Source organism: Protomyctophum bolini (genome assembly GCF_963924005.1).
Source record: "Protomyctophum bolini genome assembly, chromosome: 8".
NCBI classification, from domain to species: domain Eukaryota; kingdom Metazoa; phylum Chordata; class Actinopteri; order Myctophiformes; family Myctophidae; genus Protomyctophum; species Protomyctophum bolini.
The window spans coordinates 22,454,677-22,473,259 of record NC_137869.1 but is presented as its reverse complement, the minus strand read 5'-3'; the positions used below and the strand labels follow the sequence as shown (position 1 = coordinate 22,473,259).

The 18,583-nt window shown below is 42.3% G+C and overlaps 1 protein-coding gene across 1 annotated transcript; it reads right to left on the bottom strand.

The window, feature by feature from the left end:
- Window positions 1–3,163: 3,163 nt before the first annotated feature.
- Window positions 3,164–16,743, bottom strand: dmap1 (DNA methyltransferase 1 associated protein 1). Its single transcript, XM_080769706.1, has 10 exons — window positions 16,308–16,743; window positions 14,161–14,252; window positions 13,793–13,988; window positions 12,975–13,133; window positions 11,832–11,999; window positions 10,874–11,059; window positions 9,487–9,558; window positions 7,942–8,014; window positions 6,555–6,955; window positions 3,164–4,304 (listed from the first exon to the last, which is right to left on the bottom strand). The coding sequence occupies exons 1-10, from the start codon at window positions 16,401–16,403 to the stop codon at window positions 4,245–4,247; spliced, it is 1,503 nt and encodes a 500-aa protein (XP_080625832.1). The 5' UTR covers window positions 16,404–16,743; the 3' UTR covers window positions 3,164–4,244.
- Between the last annotated feature and the right edge of the window lie 1,840 nt (window positions 16,744–18,583).

Sequence of the window (18,583 nt, the reverse complement as noted above, 5' to 3'; positions counted from 1 at the left end):
GCACCCCAGAGTGGTGTTACCATCCCTGCTATCCGCTGACCGAACCCCCCCGGTGAGTTATGGGTAATGTTTAATTCCCCTCGCCGTGACAGCGGATCCACATGGTAAATTGGATTCTGTGTGCGCGCGCGTGCAGGTATAGAGACAGAAAAAGACATTGGCTGCCGTGGTAGTTGGTGGTCAGCCTGGCTAACTCTGTGTGTCAGGTATTGTTGGGAGACCTCTCTATCTCTCACTTGACAAATCAAATCAGGACGGTGTCTCCCTGAGGGCTGTTGGAGGGGCAGAGTGGAGCTGGTCTATCTAAGCAGGTGTGGTTTATGGCCCGTCTGCAATCAGAGCGCTGCCCTAAACGGGTCACCTTATGATGTCAGCCCCCCCACCCCCACCTGCCTCTTCAGTTTTACCACTCTTCTAAGCTTGGACTGACATCGACACAAAAATCGAATCATATGGATATCGCAGTTCCACATGGGAACGGCATGGCTCCAATGTGTATCTTGGCCTCCTTGTTGCCAGTCGTCTTTGACATATCAATGACATATCAAATGACTCCAAATTTGGGCAAAAAATATATATACTCAGTGCGCGCGCACACTACCATGTGGTAAGTGACAAAAGGAATATCAAAGGGCTTCAATATTAGGGATGATCTTCCAATTTTGTATATAAGAGTGGTAATGGTAAACTCCATCTGAAACACCAATCTCCTTCCAGTCCATTCCTGTCAAGGTGTCCTGGTAACATTAGTAATCTCCCCAGAGTGACACGCTTCCCGAGGTGGGATGGGAAGTCTAGATTTAGTCCAACTCTCTCCTCTCTACTCCACTTCCTTCTTATATCTTCAGGGCATGAGTGTGGAGGGTGGACAGTGGGGTTAATGCCTCGCTGTAAGCACTGCTCAGCGGGAGAGATTGGGTTTGCATTGTAGGCGGCCTACCCCCTTCCCCCGTAAGCGAAAAAAGATCCAGTGGAAATGACTTCCACTGTCCAGCCCTTTGGGCACGTGAATTTCCAATCCGAGGGTTCAAACTTCCCTTCACTTTGTTGTAGCTCGATGTCCCAGAGGGCAGCAGGTGAATTTGATGTGGAGCTATGATTAAAAGTTTCCCCCTCAAGGTGACCCAATTACTGGGAGAGAGAGGTGAAAGTCAAAGTGAGCGACATTGAGTCGAAAATGACGAGATAAATCGGACGAGTCTGCGTTAGAGATCCGAACGAACGTCACATCACTCGTCAGTCTTTAGCAGAATCTACGTGCCATTGCACCGTAGATTTTACACTAATAGCTCTTCATTACGTATTTTTCCTTGGAGTAATCACTGATCTGACATTACTTTCTAAGTGCAAAGCATCAGGCCAAGGAGAGGGAGCATTGAATATCCAATCATTGTGAGGTCAGCGATTACCTCAAGGTAGGACGCATTTGAACATCACAACTGCTATTACCTGCCTCTTTCTTTATGCCCCCCCCCCACCTCCCCTCCCCAGACATCATTCCTCTTAACTGTGTGTTCAATCACCCCCCCTGCTCCAGTGCTGCCTGCCGATGCTGAGAGATCCCCCACCCCCTGCTGTGACAGTGACGTATGCCCGCAATTACACTAGATACAGTCCAATTATGATAAACAGCCATCTCACCTCTTAGGTCATGATTAAGGCCTAGGCATGTGGCTTGATAAAGAGATCCCATCACGGCCAGATATAAAAGACACTCGTCGCCATGGCGTTCTGCCTCATGCTTTTCACATCAGCAATGTCCGTTTTACACAGGAGCGAGGATGTGGAGCTCCTGGCAGATGGAGGTAGATGGAGGCTGTTCAGGGTTGGGCCAGTGGGGTCTTTATCATTTACACATGACTGACGATGCGTCCCCACCCATCCATTCTCAATTTAGACGTCTATTCATTAATAGCCCCCACATCCTTTAGGGCTTATCGTACAGATACCTGCCATATGACTCTTAGAAAACTTAAGATGGGGTTTGAAGATAAGGCCAGAGACACATATAGATAAAGTCACAGACAGAGAGCAAAAGAGTTAAGAGGACCCAGCCTTGATAAATGGATGAGCAGCGATGAAAACAAGATATCAAAAGAGCATGAAAGGAGAGGGAGGGATGAGGGAGGGAGGGAGGGGGAGCGCTGAGCATTAATCCGACAGCAGGCTGGTGAGGAAGAGAGAGCGGAAGAGAGGGTGTGAGAGAAAGTAGGAGGGGGAAGAAGAAAAAGAAAGATAGCCTTTCGGCTGTGTTCTGTCAAGGGAGAAATTACACATTTACGGAGGTTTTTTCAAGCAGCGACGGGTTCCATAGATCAAACCACTGGATTTACGAGCCAATTTTCAACATGAAATATAGACACAGAGAATCCATTTTACCCATGTTTACTAGTCTTCTCTCTCTCTCTCAATCAAATAACTTCCAGGGAGGGTGTATTGGTTTACTTTGGTAGCACTGCTTATTGAACCTAGTACCAGTGGCCTTACAGTCACACTGACTGACACTAATTATCATACATACACCTTAGTGATTTTTCACATGAGCAAAGAATAGACATAAGAAGGTTAAAGATGTGATTCTTATGAAGACTGATAATACAGGGGAGTAAAATAATTATGAAACATTGCATCTCCTTATAGCTTATGGACAACTTCACACTACTCGTCTTTTACCAGGGAAGGCAAACCGAGCTATATACAATTTGCATGGAAATTAATGTCTAAGTAGGCTAAATGACATAATTGACATGCAATTAGCAACATTATGGGGGAAAGAAACCTAATGAAGTTTCCATAGCTGTGCTAACCTAAAAATGTTCACTGCTTAATTATCATATTAATGAATTCATTAGCCGTCACTTAGCTCATGTGACAGGTAAGGTAAGAATGTCATAATCTAAGAGTTGCCACTGCATATATGAATTTGACACTAATTGTTTCCGAGTTGAGACCTCAACCAAGAACAGAGACGGACATCTAATATATAATATATTATAAAATAATGTTTTAGGCTAAAACATTATTTTTAATCTTCACAAATTTTCAAAAACATTCAAAATGTTCAAACATAGCAGCAGATCTACATCTACAAGCCCACAAAACCTCACAATGCGACCCGTCGTGATGTAACCCACTGCAGCAGAAGCCAAGCCCAACACAAGGGTAGAAAAACACAAACAGGTTTATTGAATTTATGACAAGTATAAAGCATCGTCAAGGCATCTTGAAGACACATGATGGCACACATCAGCCACACACGTCTGTATCAAACAAGAGCAGCGGATGAAAACAATACAGTAGAAAAAATAACTAATCAAATCTACCACCGGGCTTCTTGGCTTAACTGAGAGAGCTACACAGTATTAACGACTTTAAACCTTGCATCCGTATTTTGGAATTTCTTTTTTTTAAGATTAACATTCTCCAAAAACATGTTTTATTTTTAATAGCAAAAATAGATTTACAAGCTTACAACACGTTGCATCGTGACACATTGTGAGCTTGTAAACCTGCTATTTTGTGCCATTTGTCTTATGACGAAATATATAGGGCATAAGCGGTTAACAACACTGGCTTTTTACTGGGCAGAGGCTCACTCTGTGATAGAACAGGGAGACAGTACTAAGAACTAACAGCAAAACACACTTCCACTAAACAGCACGGCATGATTAAACTACCAAAAAGAAGTAAAACAGAGATGGTTGAACTGAACAGAGTCGCTGGAGGTCCCTCCCATTCTTTCCTACTCTTCTTTTCATTTCAATTACCCAGGCGGTCCCTGCCTCTTCTCCATGGCCCGATTAGTTCAGTCTGGCAATTTACAGTTGATCTAGACTCATCTGAGCTCGAGCACTCGCTGGAGGCAGGAAGACACCAGGTAATGGAATGGAATGTCACTCAGTTTGGTGCCTTTGTGGTGGCCAGGGATCAGTGGTGGTGATGTTGTGGCTGTGTGCATGCGTGTGTGCGTGTGTGCATGTGTGTGTGTGTGTGTGTGGTCAGGTTGATGAGATGGGGAACAAGAGAAGTAGCTGTATATCTCTGTGTGTCCAACTGTGTGATTGTGGTACTATATGGAGACATCACTCTGTAGTATTGTACAGGAATGGACAGTAACGTATCGCTCTGCTATCCCATGTTCCCTCAGCTTAAGCCATGATGCCCCTATGGGCCTCTCCATTTGACCAGTCATTCACATTGTCCCTCGTCCCACGTCATACGTTAGTCAGTCCTCTCGTCCGGCATCAAGGCTTTTTCACCTTCTTCACCGACGACGAGCTGGAGGCCGACTCTCTCCTTTTGCGCTAAAACGAAGAGACGAAACGAAAAAGTAAACTTCTGTGACCGAGACTCGCCAGTATGTTAACTTATAAACACGGTAAATTGGCATTTCCATACCAACCATGTATAAAAGAATAATATTGTTGGGCTTCGCTGCTACCAGAGCTTTGTATTTATTTGGAAAGAATACTTGGATCCCTAAAGCAGCCCTAAAGCCACAACTGAACATTTGTTCAAAGATTGTTGGACAACCATTTCAGAGGCTAATATACATCCACATATGATAGCAGCATTCTACAGTTGGCAAGGAATATCACCTCAAACACTAGCCACGTGTTCACTGTTCAGTATGGAGAATAAACGGTAGGTTGCTACCTTCAGGAAGGAGATATGGGTTGCATCCGAATTGCTAGGGTTGTTCCTTACTCCCTACCCCCCATACGGGGATCCAGACTCTAGTGGACTCTATAGTGATGATTTCGGACAATACTCCCTGTATGGGGAGCACCGACTCTGACGTCAATATCAGTAGAGGGCGCTGTAGGTCCGCGGGTTCATGTACTTTTTATTTGCATGAAATCCCCATTAGGTTTTTTCAGATCGCCTCATAAAGAACTGTTTGAAAAATAAACAAATCATCCCGGCCGTTTCACTCATTTGGATATGAAGAATCAACTGACTACAAGAAACCAGTCAAAACGCTGCTGCTGAATTTTTGCTAGGAACAGACTGTATCAAATAAGTGACTGCAGGCTCTCACCTTTCTGCAAGGACAGTTTGTAAAGTTATTTTTAAATTCATGAATGAATAAAGAAAAAATAGGTTAATGAAAATATGTTTGCAGGCATTTAGGCCTATTTGTCTATGATAAAAATGTTATTTTAAAATAACATAGGCCTATGATTATTATCAATACATTAATATTAGGCTATATCCATTATCCAGCAATATGAAAACAGTGCACCACCTTGACAATATGAAAATATCAGCAGCATGATTGATTAACCACATTAACCGCTAATCCTGGGGCGGGGGGATACGGCAAAAATAGCCGAACTATAAGCAACGTAACGTCCGTGTTGTGAGCTTGTATCGGGTACTTTTGGTAAAGAATTACCAAAACTAGCCGATCTACAAGCTCTGCTCACAATACGGACGTTTGGTGTTAACAGAAACAGCAGTCCAATAAATGACTGCCTACATAATTAAGTTTTAATGTATTTATCGCAATTCAATGAAATAATGTTAGATAGCATATTTTTTCATGGCAGGAATTAATGGATATTAATAAAACATATGTTCGGACACAATTAATATGTGTCTCACATGCATGTATTTAGCCTACGTTTGTTATAAAGAATCTCATAAATATATTCTACAGCAAGCAACTGATTCCTCTCCTAATGCGCTGGGCCTGGGTGATACAATGGATCAGATTAGTAATACTATTGCAAATGAGTAGATTTATTATAAATAAAATAAAACAATTTCAAATAAATGCACAGATAATTTGTCTCGAGATCTGTAGCTTCGAGATCCGCCAGGGAAGGGAAAACGAAAGTTTAAAAAGTACATTTGTGTTGAGTTCTTTCGCTGGTTCAACTTCTGCCTCTTCTGAGTTGGAGCGCAATGAGCGCATGCATGCAAACGCGTGCATGTGCGCTCAAGAGCGAGCTTGCGCAATGCATTATGGGGCAGTGTTTTTGTAGTGACCATCGGATGCTTCCTACAATTCCCGGTGCATTGTGGGATACTTCAGTCCACTACGTTAGGGTGCAAAAATGCTTACTACACATTCAGACACTATAACAAAATGGCGGAACCCCAAAGTAGTGCACTATATGGGGCATAGGGAATGAATTCGGACACAGCCATGGTGTTCCAGCATACAATAAGGTCAGACTAAAGAGGTCCTTTGTCCATCAGTCGACTTTGAGGCTTAATCAGGCGTTTGGCCAGCGGTAGGCTAAGTGGTGGACATTGCTCTTGTCTTTATGTATGTAATCTTGTTTTTGTCCTTTGTGTTATGTCAAATGTGTGGCTGCTGGGTCGAAAGACATATTCCAGTGTGAACTGACAAAGTACTATATCATATCATATTCAATAAGAAAAAACGTATGACCCTTGACTGGAAATACATTAACAAAAACAAATGCTTATTAAACAAAGAGTTTATTCTACCTGAAAAGAGGATATTTTGAAAACCAAGGGTTTGTTTTTCAGCAGACACCGACAATGGACCAGACTGTGACACTGTCGTTCTGTTGACTCACCGAGTTGGGGGTGAGCGGTGCTCCGACCACATCGATGATCTGCTCCTTGGCCTCCACCTTGATATCATCAGCTCCTGGCCAGGCCTGGGTTTCGGCTCCCGGGGTGGACGCCACAGTGCTGATGGAGTTGCTACCTCCGGTGTCCGCCCCTCCTCCCTGCGGTAGAGTCACAGCTGCCGCTGGCCCGACCCCCAGAGGGCCGCAGCCACCCATTCCAGAGCTGAGCCCGAGGCCGCCGCCGCCGCCACCCGCCTTTAGCAGGGCCTCGTAGCGATGACGCAGCATCTGCTGCTCATACTCACAGTTGCTGTGGGCCTGCTTCAGCTCATACACCAGTACCAGGTCACTACGCAGCTCATTGAACATCTGAACTATCTCCTCTGTAGGCATTGGGTTCAGATCTGGTTGGACAGACACACACACACACACACCAGAAAAACAAACGGTACATGGTTTAAAACAAATCACACCCGTGTGAAGTGAGGGGCGCTCTTATACATCTCGTACATCAGCATGATGTAAAATAGACAATGTATCTATTTGCTCAGACACTGACGTAAAATTTCCATTCATTGTCAATGGGACTTAATGTTTGTGAGGGACAAAATCTGCTTTTGTATGAATCTAATTAATTCAAAAGCCTTCATGCAACAACTTTCACAGCTGTAAATACAGGGACATACACATATGCACAAAAGGCAGTACTAAACATGACCAGCATGTCAATTATGAACAGCATCTCCTGGTTTAACGGCAAGGAGCTGAGATGTATTAATTTACCGCAAACCATCAAGCAGCATCCACCAGTGAGTGAATGAGCGAGGGACCAGAATTAGCACTGTCTGCCCATGGCGGCAGTCTGCAGCACCATAGGAAAATAAAAATCACTGGGCTCAGTCACTCTGGTTTGAATTTATAATACCGGTATTAATCTGGTTATGTTGCAAAGACATAGTGGCCATTTGCTACTTTTGAAAGATTGTTTTGCTGCCAAATTCAGGACCTGCACAAATTACTGTTGTTAAGCATGTCATTTGTTGTTATGCCAAATGTTTGCTCCATTTTACAACAATGTCACACGGCAGAAATTGATTTACACACTCACCCCACAGCACGGATGCAATGCACTAAGCTTGCAAATCAGCTATTTTTTTGGCGTGTGGCATAAGTATAAATCAGGCTTTTGGCCCTTGCCATAAGGCTGAATTAAAACTACACTTTATTCATCACATCATGGGTTTGCAGGTGTAGAGCAGGTAAAGGTTTAAAAAAAAAAGTACAAACTACCCATAAATTGCACTGCGTTGTAGGCTTCAACGTATTTGTGCTTATTTTTTAATGTAGCGTTCCAACCAGCAGCAGCGTGCTGTAGTCATTTTACACTCACCCACTCCCTGCTCTGTCAGGATCTGCTCAATAGCCTTGATCTTCTTCTGGCCTACCGAGCTTGGCAGCTTCATCTGAAACACAGTATACACACAAACATGAGGTTTCAAGGATGAGCGCCCCCACCTCCAGCCGTTTTAATTCGTATGAAATGCACTTCAACGGGCCAGATCAAAACGTCTTTATCCACTGGACTCTGTCTGACTGATTAGCTGGAGGAGCACTCCACTCCTTTAGTGGTGCTAATGCAATTTCCATAGAGAGTGGTGGCTCCTCATCAGTCTTAGAGATGAATAACCCATTCTGACCTGAGATCGGATTCTAAAGATGTCTTCTACGTCCCGACAGTTTTCATTCTGACCCGACATCAGATTCAAAAAATGTGTTCTATGTCAGTCTCTCTTCGATTTTTCAAAAATAGCAGATATACAAGCTCACGAGCTTGTAGATCTGCTATTTTTCAAAAGCTAAAGCACAACGTAATGCTAACACCAAAAGGGGTTCCCGCCCAAAATGGGATAAGCCTCGTCCGCAGGGTCTTACAGATATTAGCTGACCGCTAACAGCATTAATCATCATAGGACTAATGAGAGATAGCCAGGCCAAGTCAAACGCTTACCCATTCCTCACATCATACATCAAGAGTAGGGCTGGGTTGTCTTTGATTTTCTTTTGCCCGGTATCCATACCCTGCGTCCGCTACCCATGCCGGTTCATAAGAAGATCGTTTTTGCCGTAGTCTTTTTGTTTCATTGTTACATTTATTATTATTATTATTTGAGATGGTAAACAAATAAAATAATAATATGTAAAACAAATCAGTCATATGCTGAAAAAAGCTGACCACAATCTAGCTCTTGCCGCCCGCGGGCGCGTGCATGAGACGTGCACGCACATGAGACGTGCACGCACATGAGACGTGCACGCACATGAGAATTTCACGGGACTGCGTCTGCTTGCTTCTCCGCCCCTCAACTTCTCTGTACGTCACAAATAATCACCCCCCTCTCATTGAAAATGAATTATCAAGGCACGTCACTCGCTCCCCGATCAATAACAAAGAGCGTAGGACAGAGCCACCCATTGCGCGCCGCCATTGGAAAGCATTGGGCCTCAATTTCCCAGAAGCCTTAGCTTGTTTTTCCGGTGACGTCATCCGAACGCGTCACTTATCACACTCTTTCCGATGGAAATCCTGTAAGTCTTAAAACGTATTAAAAACACGAATTAAACAATGAAAACATAACTTCTGTAACTCGTTAATGGCAGGGAAGCTGTTGTAATTGAAAACTGATCATGGGATTAAGTCTATTTTTTCATAGAATCATCTGAATATTACTTACGTATTTCTGAACATGCAAAGGTATTTTCATGCTCCTAACAAATATAATCACTCACTCTCTTTAAGACACAGGAGCCAACCCATTAGACTGTATAGTCAGTCTCTGCACTTGGTTGCATTAAACTTATCAAATTATGAGGGATTAGTTCAAATGTTATGTTTAATGTCCTCCTAGTAGTTTGAAATTAGCTGAATTATGCTTACCCTCTGGCTGCGTAGTGTAACTCCAGCAGACTTGAAGTCAGGGAATTTGATGCCCGCCGTCTCTGGAACTGCCTGCAGAAAGAGAGATGGACAAACAGGTGAGTCCTTTTGAGGTGAGGATAGACACAAAAACAAGACAGAATGTAATAACATGCTCTCCATGTCCAATCTTTATAGCAAGTTAGTAAAGAGCTGTGCAATTTGTGAACAAAGCCACTGTTTTATTTTCGTCTTAAAAGGGATAGTTCATCTCCAAAACGTGTTTTTCTTCTATCAATTACCCACCTACACACACCATGGAGCCGTTTTTGACGCATTCCTAAGCCAATAATTCGATGACAGTGTATGAAGCAGTGTATCTGGTAGGAACCTCAAAGAGTCTCCTTTGAGTCTCCTACCCGGATGCTGGTCATCAAATCATTGGCTCAGGAATGTGACAAAAACCAAAACAATCTCAATTAATTCTAGGCTTCACAAGGTGGGTAATTAATAGATTGTTTAGGGTGAACTATCCCATTAAGACGGACACCATTCAAATAGTATTCTAGCTGAGCAGAATTTCCCCGCTTGGTGGATTGCCATACGTATTCCAAAAGCATCCTACTCAATCAGTGGTTGCCCAGCTGTTACATAACCAACTAAACTAGACAATCCTAGCACAGTCCCTCTGGATTATGGGATCTAACAGCCGACGGGACCATCACTCCTGGGTATGGGAATGAAAAATAAAACAATGTGTGCGTGACAGGAGATCTGCTGTGAATCATCTGACATTATTACCACATTATTCTAATAATTTAGTTACATGGATTAACCATTAGCTCTCACTTTGGAAAGGCATGAATGCAGGGGTAACAGTTAATGCATGAGCGACATATAAACACAGAAATAAGTCTATGGCTTAATGCCAGAGAACTTTCAGCCCTGGATTCGTATTGATACGGGGGCTGAATAATCTATACAGTATTGTGAAAAATAATATTGTGTGATACTTAGCAATATAGATTTTCTTTTTACAGACCTTGACCATAAACTAACTGGCTACTTGTAGGCAGGTCGGTTTGGTGGTTTATCACTATGGCCAAATGGAAATGGCAATCTTTATAAATACTTAATCTATGAATACAATGTCCAGAGGTAATGCTGGGCAATATATCAATATTATAGTGACACATATCTGTGATGAGACTAGATACCATTAGGGATATGGGACGGTAAAACGGTTAACCACTATTTCAATATCAATTTATGCTGCGTTGTATGCGAACAGTTATTGGACACGTCTGTGCCAACCACAAATGTAGATCCTTGGCCATTTTTTATTAAAATTATATTATACATGGTATGTCTTGCAATAGCAGCACATAACATATTGTCTGGATCATACCGGTTTTTCTGTTTCTCTTTTCTGTGGAAGCTTCTTCTTTGAGACCCTCTTCTCGGCTCGTCTCAGCTCTGTGGTGGTGTCGGCTGCCTTGATGAGTTTCTGCAGATCCTGAGCCTTCTTCTCACGCTCCCTCTTCCTAGTCTCAATTTTCCTCAGCTCCTGGATAAGGTATTCCTCTTCTGCCACCTGCAGGGCACAATGGAAAAGTGCTTGGTGGTTGAGGAGAAAACTAGACAAAGCCTAAGGGACAAAAACAGTAACTGCTACATGACATCCAATTTACAATTTAGGCATTTAGCAGACACTTTATCCAGAGCAATTTAGAGTAAGCAAGGTAAACACATACATCAAATTAATAAAGACAGTGTAGTGCCTCAGTAGTCTAGGATAAACATTAAGTAAACCAAGAACCTAGCATCAGACTCTATAATATAATATCACAAAATAAGGTGGAGTCTGAAGAGGTGAGTCTTCAGATTATGACGGAAAATTGGGAATATGCAGTTCAAACTGCAATGGGGAGTTTGTTCCACAGTTTGGGAGCCAGAAGGGAGAAGAGTCTGGGGCGTGTGGAGCGTTGTCCCAATATTATGATGCATCCAGTACACTTTTTCATGTCATGGAACCGCAAAATTATGTTGTTTGGCTGTGAACCAGCATTTCTCAAAACCATTTGTGCAAGGGACCCCCAGAAGCAAAGCTTTGAGTTCAAAATGTTTGCACAGATTTTCATGATTTTTCTAAACCAATGTGCTATATACAGTATATAGCTAAAATCTAAGATGACAAAGAAGCTTTCCTGGTGTTAGTGGTTACATGGTTACCAACAAACACTGAACTGTTCACATGGTTACCACCAACCACTGACCTGTTCACATGGTTACCACCAACCACTGACCTGTTCACATGGTTACCACCAACCACTGACCTGTTCACATGGTTACCACCAACCACTGACCTGTTCAGGCGTGCGACTGAAGAGCTTCTCTAGCTGCTCTTTCCTGCGTCTCTCGTGGCCGGCATCAAAGATGTAAATCTTGGGTTCTGTCCCTGTTGCTGCACGGACCTTAGTCAGCTTGCCACAAATGCTATAATAGCGTTCTTTCAGGTCCTCCACAGAACGTTTCTGAAAGGGTAAATGAAAGAGAGAGCTCAAAGAAATTTGCATTGCAGTGTTTGGAGTCTTGGACATTATGCCTGATTCTCACCGGAGCCTCCATGTATTTAACCCTTTCTTCTACTGTCCTCCTGAATTTGTCCCGTTAATGTGCAATGCATGCACAAACCACCCTGCCTGCCATGTGCTGCTCATCAATGCACTCACTCAAACCCACTTTGCTCAGTTTACTCCAGAAGTGAAAATTATACTAGAGCATAGATTATTTTAATTTGTTTATTTTAGTATGAGCTATTAATTCTATTCATTAATCTGTGTAGTTTAGGGTTAGATGTAGGACCATTTACCCCAGACAATCTACATCCTTTTCACAGCCAAATATTAGCAGGTCTAGGACATAATAAACATAATAAAAAGGAGAAAACTAAATAAAACACTATGCTGCAAATAACTATGTGTGTTTTACCTCATATGGTTATTTTGCACAAATGTACAGCAAATGTATGTATACCAGTTTTATAGCACCAATGTACAGAGGACATGTACAGCATACAAATTAATATCATTACTTCACCATGCAATTTATTATACACCCTCCCCCCATTATGCACATTAAGCATTCCCTGTTTCTGCGAACATTTTTAAATGTAATTTCATACGGTACAGTCCTGACGTCACTCGCTCATCCCCTGGGTTGCGGAAGTAATTTCTCTATGGAGAATAACGTTGGGTCATCTTAGAATCGTCTCATAAGAATTGTGGTCCAGAAATAAACAATCTGTCTTTGTGATATTGTCAGGGAGGTTGCTCTATATCGTTTGCTTCCTAGAACAGATCTTCCATCTAGGTGAAGATCTGTTCTCGTTGGCAAGTGAGACCATCGTGTGGACTGCGGAGTATAAATTAGGCATAAGAGTCTCTCTCTTGGTGTCTCTGTAAAAAGACTTCCACCCTGTATAGATGTGTGTGGGACGGTGTAATTACTCTGTATTGCTGGTGGTCGTAGCGATCATGGACAACGATAAAGCGCAGGTCAAAACGCTTGCAGAGGTCAAACAGGTGGTCAGTCTCTGCTTTGGTCCAGCCGTCGTCATGGAGATACAACTGGTATTCCTGCTCCGAGTACACTGGTACCTGCACTGCCTGTACAGGTGGGAGGGGGGTGTGAAGATTAACACAAAGTGAGACGGAAACCCAATCATTTTAACAATCTGTCAATATTAGTTTACTGCAACTGATGAAATGTACTATTAACCATTTGCGCAGGCCTTTTCCTTCTTCTATTTGAGGCGCCAGCCCCTCCTATATACAGTTTAATGTTTGTTTTTAGTTCAATGTTTGTTTTAAAAACGCCATTGACAATAAAGAGCATTCAATGTTTGTTTTGTCATGTTTCACCCGTGTGAAGTGTTGTTCTTATAAGTGAATAGACATGGATTGGATGACCATTGAATAAAGTAACACAAGCTATACCGAATTCCCTTCTCGATGTTGTAAGATGATAAGAGCGCACCTCACTTCACACGGGTGTGATTTTCATTTTTTAATCCCACTGTAGTATGTGATAATAAACTAAACGATAACTCAACCCTGGCTATGGTTGTTTCTGCTGTACCTTTTCTAGGTGACAAGTTACAATCCATGATTTGCTGCCTAGAAGAAAGTTAAGAGCAAAACAATTGAACCAGGACTTTGGGTTTGGGCCCGGGGCAAACTGTAAAAGGCCTGAGCCCTTCTAAAAGCAACTCTAGACACTGACGGACTCAATAGCATGATGGGACAAAAAGACCCTTCTTCAATACCTTGTTGAAGCGGGCAAAGGGGTAGTCCTTGCCCTCTTCTGCCATACGTCTCCAATGGTGGAATATGGCCCCGTCCCGGCGAGCCGGGTTGGTAAAGGGCATCCATTTCCATGGGCGGACTCTCTTACAGCCAAGTTTGGCCTTAACTGTTCTGTAGCCCTGTGTGGTGTCACTGGGCAGCAGAGGGGGTGCATCTCTGGGGACAAACAGTAAGGTTTTGTTATAGCAAGCACATGACATATCTGAGGTAAAATCAAAAGGAAAGAAAAGATGTGACAAACAGTACACTTAAGACTTTCTTTACACTGTTTGACTTGAATTAATTTGGCTCTTCGTGCAATAACAAATATATATAATGAAATCCATACTTCTTGTCTGAATAAAGCAGAGCGTAGACTTCTCGGTGCATCCCCTCTGGCCTCTTGAAGGTCAACGCTTCTGTCGTCTTCTTGGCTTTTTTCTGTGGGTGGCGGGGAGGAAATATATTCTACATTTTATACCTCCATGACTGGGAGTGTTCTGTTCCATTTACTGAATAATATTAAACATAAATTAGACATGATTACTTACACATTGACCACAGACTATTCTAAAAACCATGTTCTTTACCTGATTGACATTCATAGTACATACAAGCAAAGTGTTTACAATGCTAAATTACTTCACCCCCATCCTGTCATAATTGATCTATAGTTATGTGGATACCTAGCCCCTCTCGGAACCCTCCATAAAGCTTTTATGAAATGTGGATGTCGCTTTATGTAGGGTCCCTGTTCGTTACTTTATTTTCAAATGCGGATCTTGGAACGCGGACATAAACAAACTCCACGTTAAGTCGATCGGCGGACTCTGACGATTTTCTTTCTTGTGATGGCTTCTGAATGTGCGAACTATAAGTACCTATACATACCTCTGAGAATATCTCCTGTGTCGCGGAAGCCGTTAAGTATTTTTAATCCATGTTTGATTAAAAATGTCGCTTTGATTCTTCTTGTTTATTTACCGTTTATTGTACCGCCTCCCGATGTGCGGTTGGCTTGTGCCGGCTACGTCATAGCTATAGCGCCACTAGCTAGCCAGATAGGCGGTACAATGAGGTGTCAATAAACAAGGTAGGAAGAAGCGACATTTTTAATCAAACATAGATTAAAAATACTTAACGGCTTCCGCGACACAGGAGATATTCTCAGAGGTATGTATAGGTACTTATAGTTTGCACATTCAGAAGCCATCACAGGAAAAAACGTCGTAAAACTGCGCCGATTCATTTATCCGAACGTGTGTACATGTATTTATGTGTGCGTACCTGGTGGCAGCCCGACGGTAGACCAGGACCCAATGGTGTAAAGTCTTAAAAATGTCAGAAACTTTACTACCATTGGGTTCCGCTTGTGGGGCTAGTGGATACCTAGCCCTGCAAGCAGAACCCAAATGTAGTAAAGTTTCTGACACTTTGATTACTTTACCCATTGGGTCCTGTTTCACGCTGGGCTGCCGCCAGTTACGCACACACAAATACAATGTAAACACGCCATGAGAAAAGCTTCTGCGCGCTTTTACGATGTTTTTTCATGTGTTGACTTACGAATGTGCGAACTATAAGTACCTTACATACCATACCGACACATCTCCTGTGTCGCGGAAGCCGTTAAGTATTTTTAATCCATGATTGATTAAAAATGTCGCTTCTTCCTACCTTGTTTATTGACACCTCATTGTACCGCCTATCTGGCTAGCTAGTGGTGCTACAGCTATGACGGAGCAGATCAGAGGCAGGGACGTAGCCCGCAAAGCCAACCGCACATCGGGAGGCGGTACAATAAACGGTAAATAAACAAGAAGAAATCAAAGCGACATTTTTAATCAAACATGGATTAAAAATACTTAACGGCTTCCGCGACACAGGAGATTTGATCAGAGGTATGTAAGGTACTTATAGTTCGCACATCCGTAAGCAAACACAATAAAAAACGTGGTAATAGAGCGTCGATCGACGAAACGATGAGTTTGTTTATATCCGCTTTCCAACAATCGCATTAGAAAATCTTAGCATGGCCAGGAACCCTATATAAAGCGACAATCAAATTTCATAAAAGCTTTATGTAGGGTTCCGAGAGGGGCTAGTGGATACCATGAATCAGTCATTTACAACCTTAAATAAACAATTTTTGTCTTCTCTAAGGACTCAGTCCTAAAGCATTTGGCATATTTTTATATACTTGATTATGTATTTATCTCTGTCCGACTGAAACCCCAATCTAAGCACATTTCCATTGGTATCCGAGGTGGTCTGTCATTGGATCTAGAAAGACTTTACTGTCTATGTACTAACAGTAAGAGTGAAACTGTACTGGCCTGGTACAAGTAATTATCATTCATCAATTGAGACTGCGTTGAACCCCTTCAAGTATCCTTGGGGGTCCCTGCCTGGACCCCACGCTGAGAAGAACCATCATGCTCTTTATGAATGCAGGACCCAAACAAACAAACAAAGGCTCTTTAGCCTCTTTCTCACCTTTTCTGAGTTGATGAAATCTTTCTTGCTAATTGGAGCTTCATTGTCCCCTCCGGTCAACTCCAAAATGTCCCTTACATCGGCGCCGGCAGCCATGATTATTATTTATACTGTTAAGTTGCCCTTCACTGCCACCCGTTTACGGCAAAATATATGTAATATATTATACAGAATATTATTATGACTATACACACGTTGGCATGTCAATGCTGCGCATAGTACATGGTTCTGACCATGGCTAACGTTAGCTCGTAGCAGGGACAGACTAGAATTAATAAGTAACGTTACACTGCGTCGCATTACTGTATCGATATAAAGTGTAACATCAATATTGACTCATATATCTTTTTTTCTTCGTGGGAAAAAATACTATAGTAACTGATCTAATAAAACAATTTCCAGCTCTGTTATAGCATAGCACTAGCACGCAAACTTCCGTCGCCTGTTGTGACGTCATCGGCATTCTGCAAACTACTACCATGGCGGCTAACCGCTATCGCCCTCATGTGGTGTGCAGGTGTGGTGCTACCCGAACAATAATAACACGTCAAATCCCTGCCCTTGAGAAGCAATACATTTAAAGCCATAAAGAGAATTATGGAACCGCTTTGGATTGCTGCACAATATGCCACATTTTAATTCATAATGCTGGCTCACTATTTACAGTTTATAGTACTGCAGTTACTCCTCAGACTCTCAGTGTGCTTAATAGCTCACAATGCTGCCAGTCAAGGTTGGTTTCTTGCAGCATGCTTGTTTTAAAAGTAATGAACCAAATCTTATGACATGTATTTGAATTAAACACTATCCAGTCACATGTCATCCTTACATTTCCTCACAACAGGGCTGGGAGAAACATATTCACATCTGAACTTGACGACCCTATATGACCTCGAGTATATTAAAAATATTGAATATACAACTTTTTGTCCCTACCACCAGTAAGCATGTTCTAAAGTTCATTGACCGGGATCGGGTGTCTATATGGGCCCCTCCTTTTTTCTGACCAAATTGCTTCACTGAAAAGATTGTAGCCTATACTGTAGATCGTCTACTTTCACTGAATGTTCACATATTTTCACAGAAATGTGGCCAATTATGGCCCGGGCCACCGGCGTGGTGGTCCGGGCACTCTATACTGCAATGCCAGCCAGACACTGACAGTGTGTTGCGGGTTCGAATCCCGACGTGGCGATCCCGACGACCTTTGCTGCATGTCACTCCTCGATCCCCATTTCCTGTCAGTCTATACAATCTATATACTGTCCTATCATCAATATAGGCATTATAAAGCCCAAAAATAATTCTTTAAAAAACAGCAGAGGAAGAACCCATGGTGAAAGGTGTCCCTGCTTCCTCCTGAAGCTGCTGCACAATTAAATGAAACTACATTAAAATGTTTGTCTTGTCTGAAGGCAGTGTGCAGGAAAGGTGGTCAAACAGCAGAAGAACCAAGTCTATACAGGGTGTATTTTCCAAAGATGTTTGAAGAAGTGATCACCCAAGAGTTATGTTACATCACATTGTTATGTAGTTAATTACAAGCCTGCATTGTGAACATAATCACACAGTATTTCACTTGGATTCCTTTATATGCTTTGGAATAGGGCTGCTGAATGCTGGCTCCGCGGACTCCAGGTTGGGGATCCCTACTTGAAGGCAGTTCTCAAAGTCAGGTCTGTAGAGATAGGATTTTACAGTGTAGATTGGAGTTTGGACCCAGACATAGAACATTTTATCAAATGGAGGTCTGTGGCCTAACTGCGTGTCCTAGAAATTAAAGCGTTAACCACTGCTCTATAAGGAGTATAACTTAGAAATCAAATGAGTCTGACTTAAAGGATACGATACGATCAGTAATAATCTGACTGTTGTATTCATTATGCATTAATGAATACAACAGTCAGATTATTAGAGCAACGACCTTTAGTGCATGATCACGTGACCTCAAGTAGCGAACTCATCCATCTCAAACTAGAAAGAATACGTGTACAAGTCTACAAGAACATGACAACTTGACAAGTACTGGTAACGGCAACATTCCAATAATACTACACAGAATCTTTACTCTGTACAACTGTGCCTATATAAATAATCATTCTCCTTTGGGAATAAATGCCATTTTCCTGCCAGCTCATCTCAAGCTGGGTCATCCAAACAACAACATGATATAATGTGACTATACTTTGCTTGCTTTCTGGAGCTTAGATAAAAATAAATTCCATTAACACAAAACAAGTAGCTACAGATTAAAGGACCCCTTCACCACTTTTCAA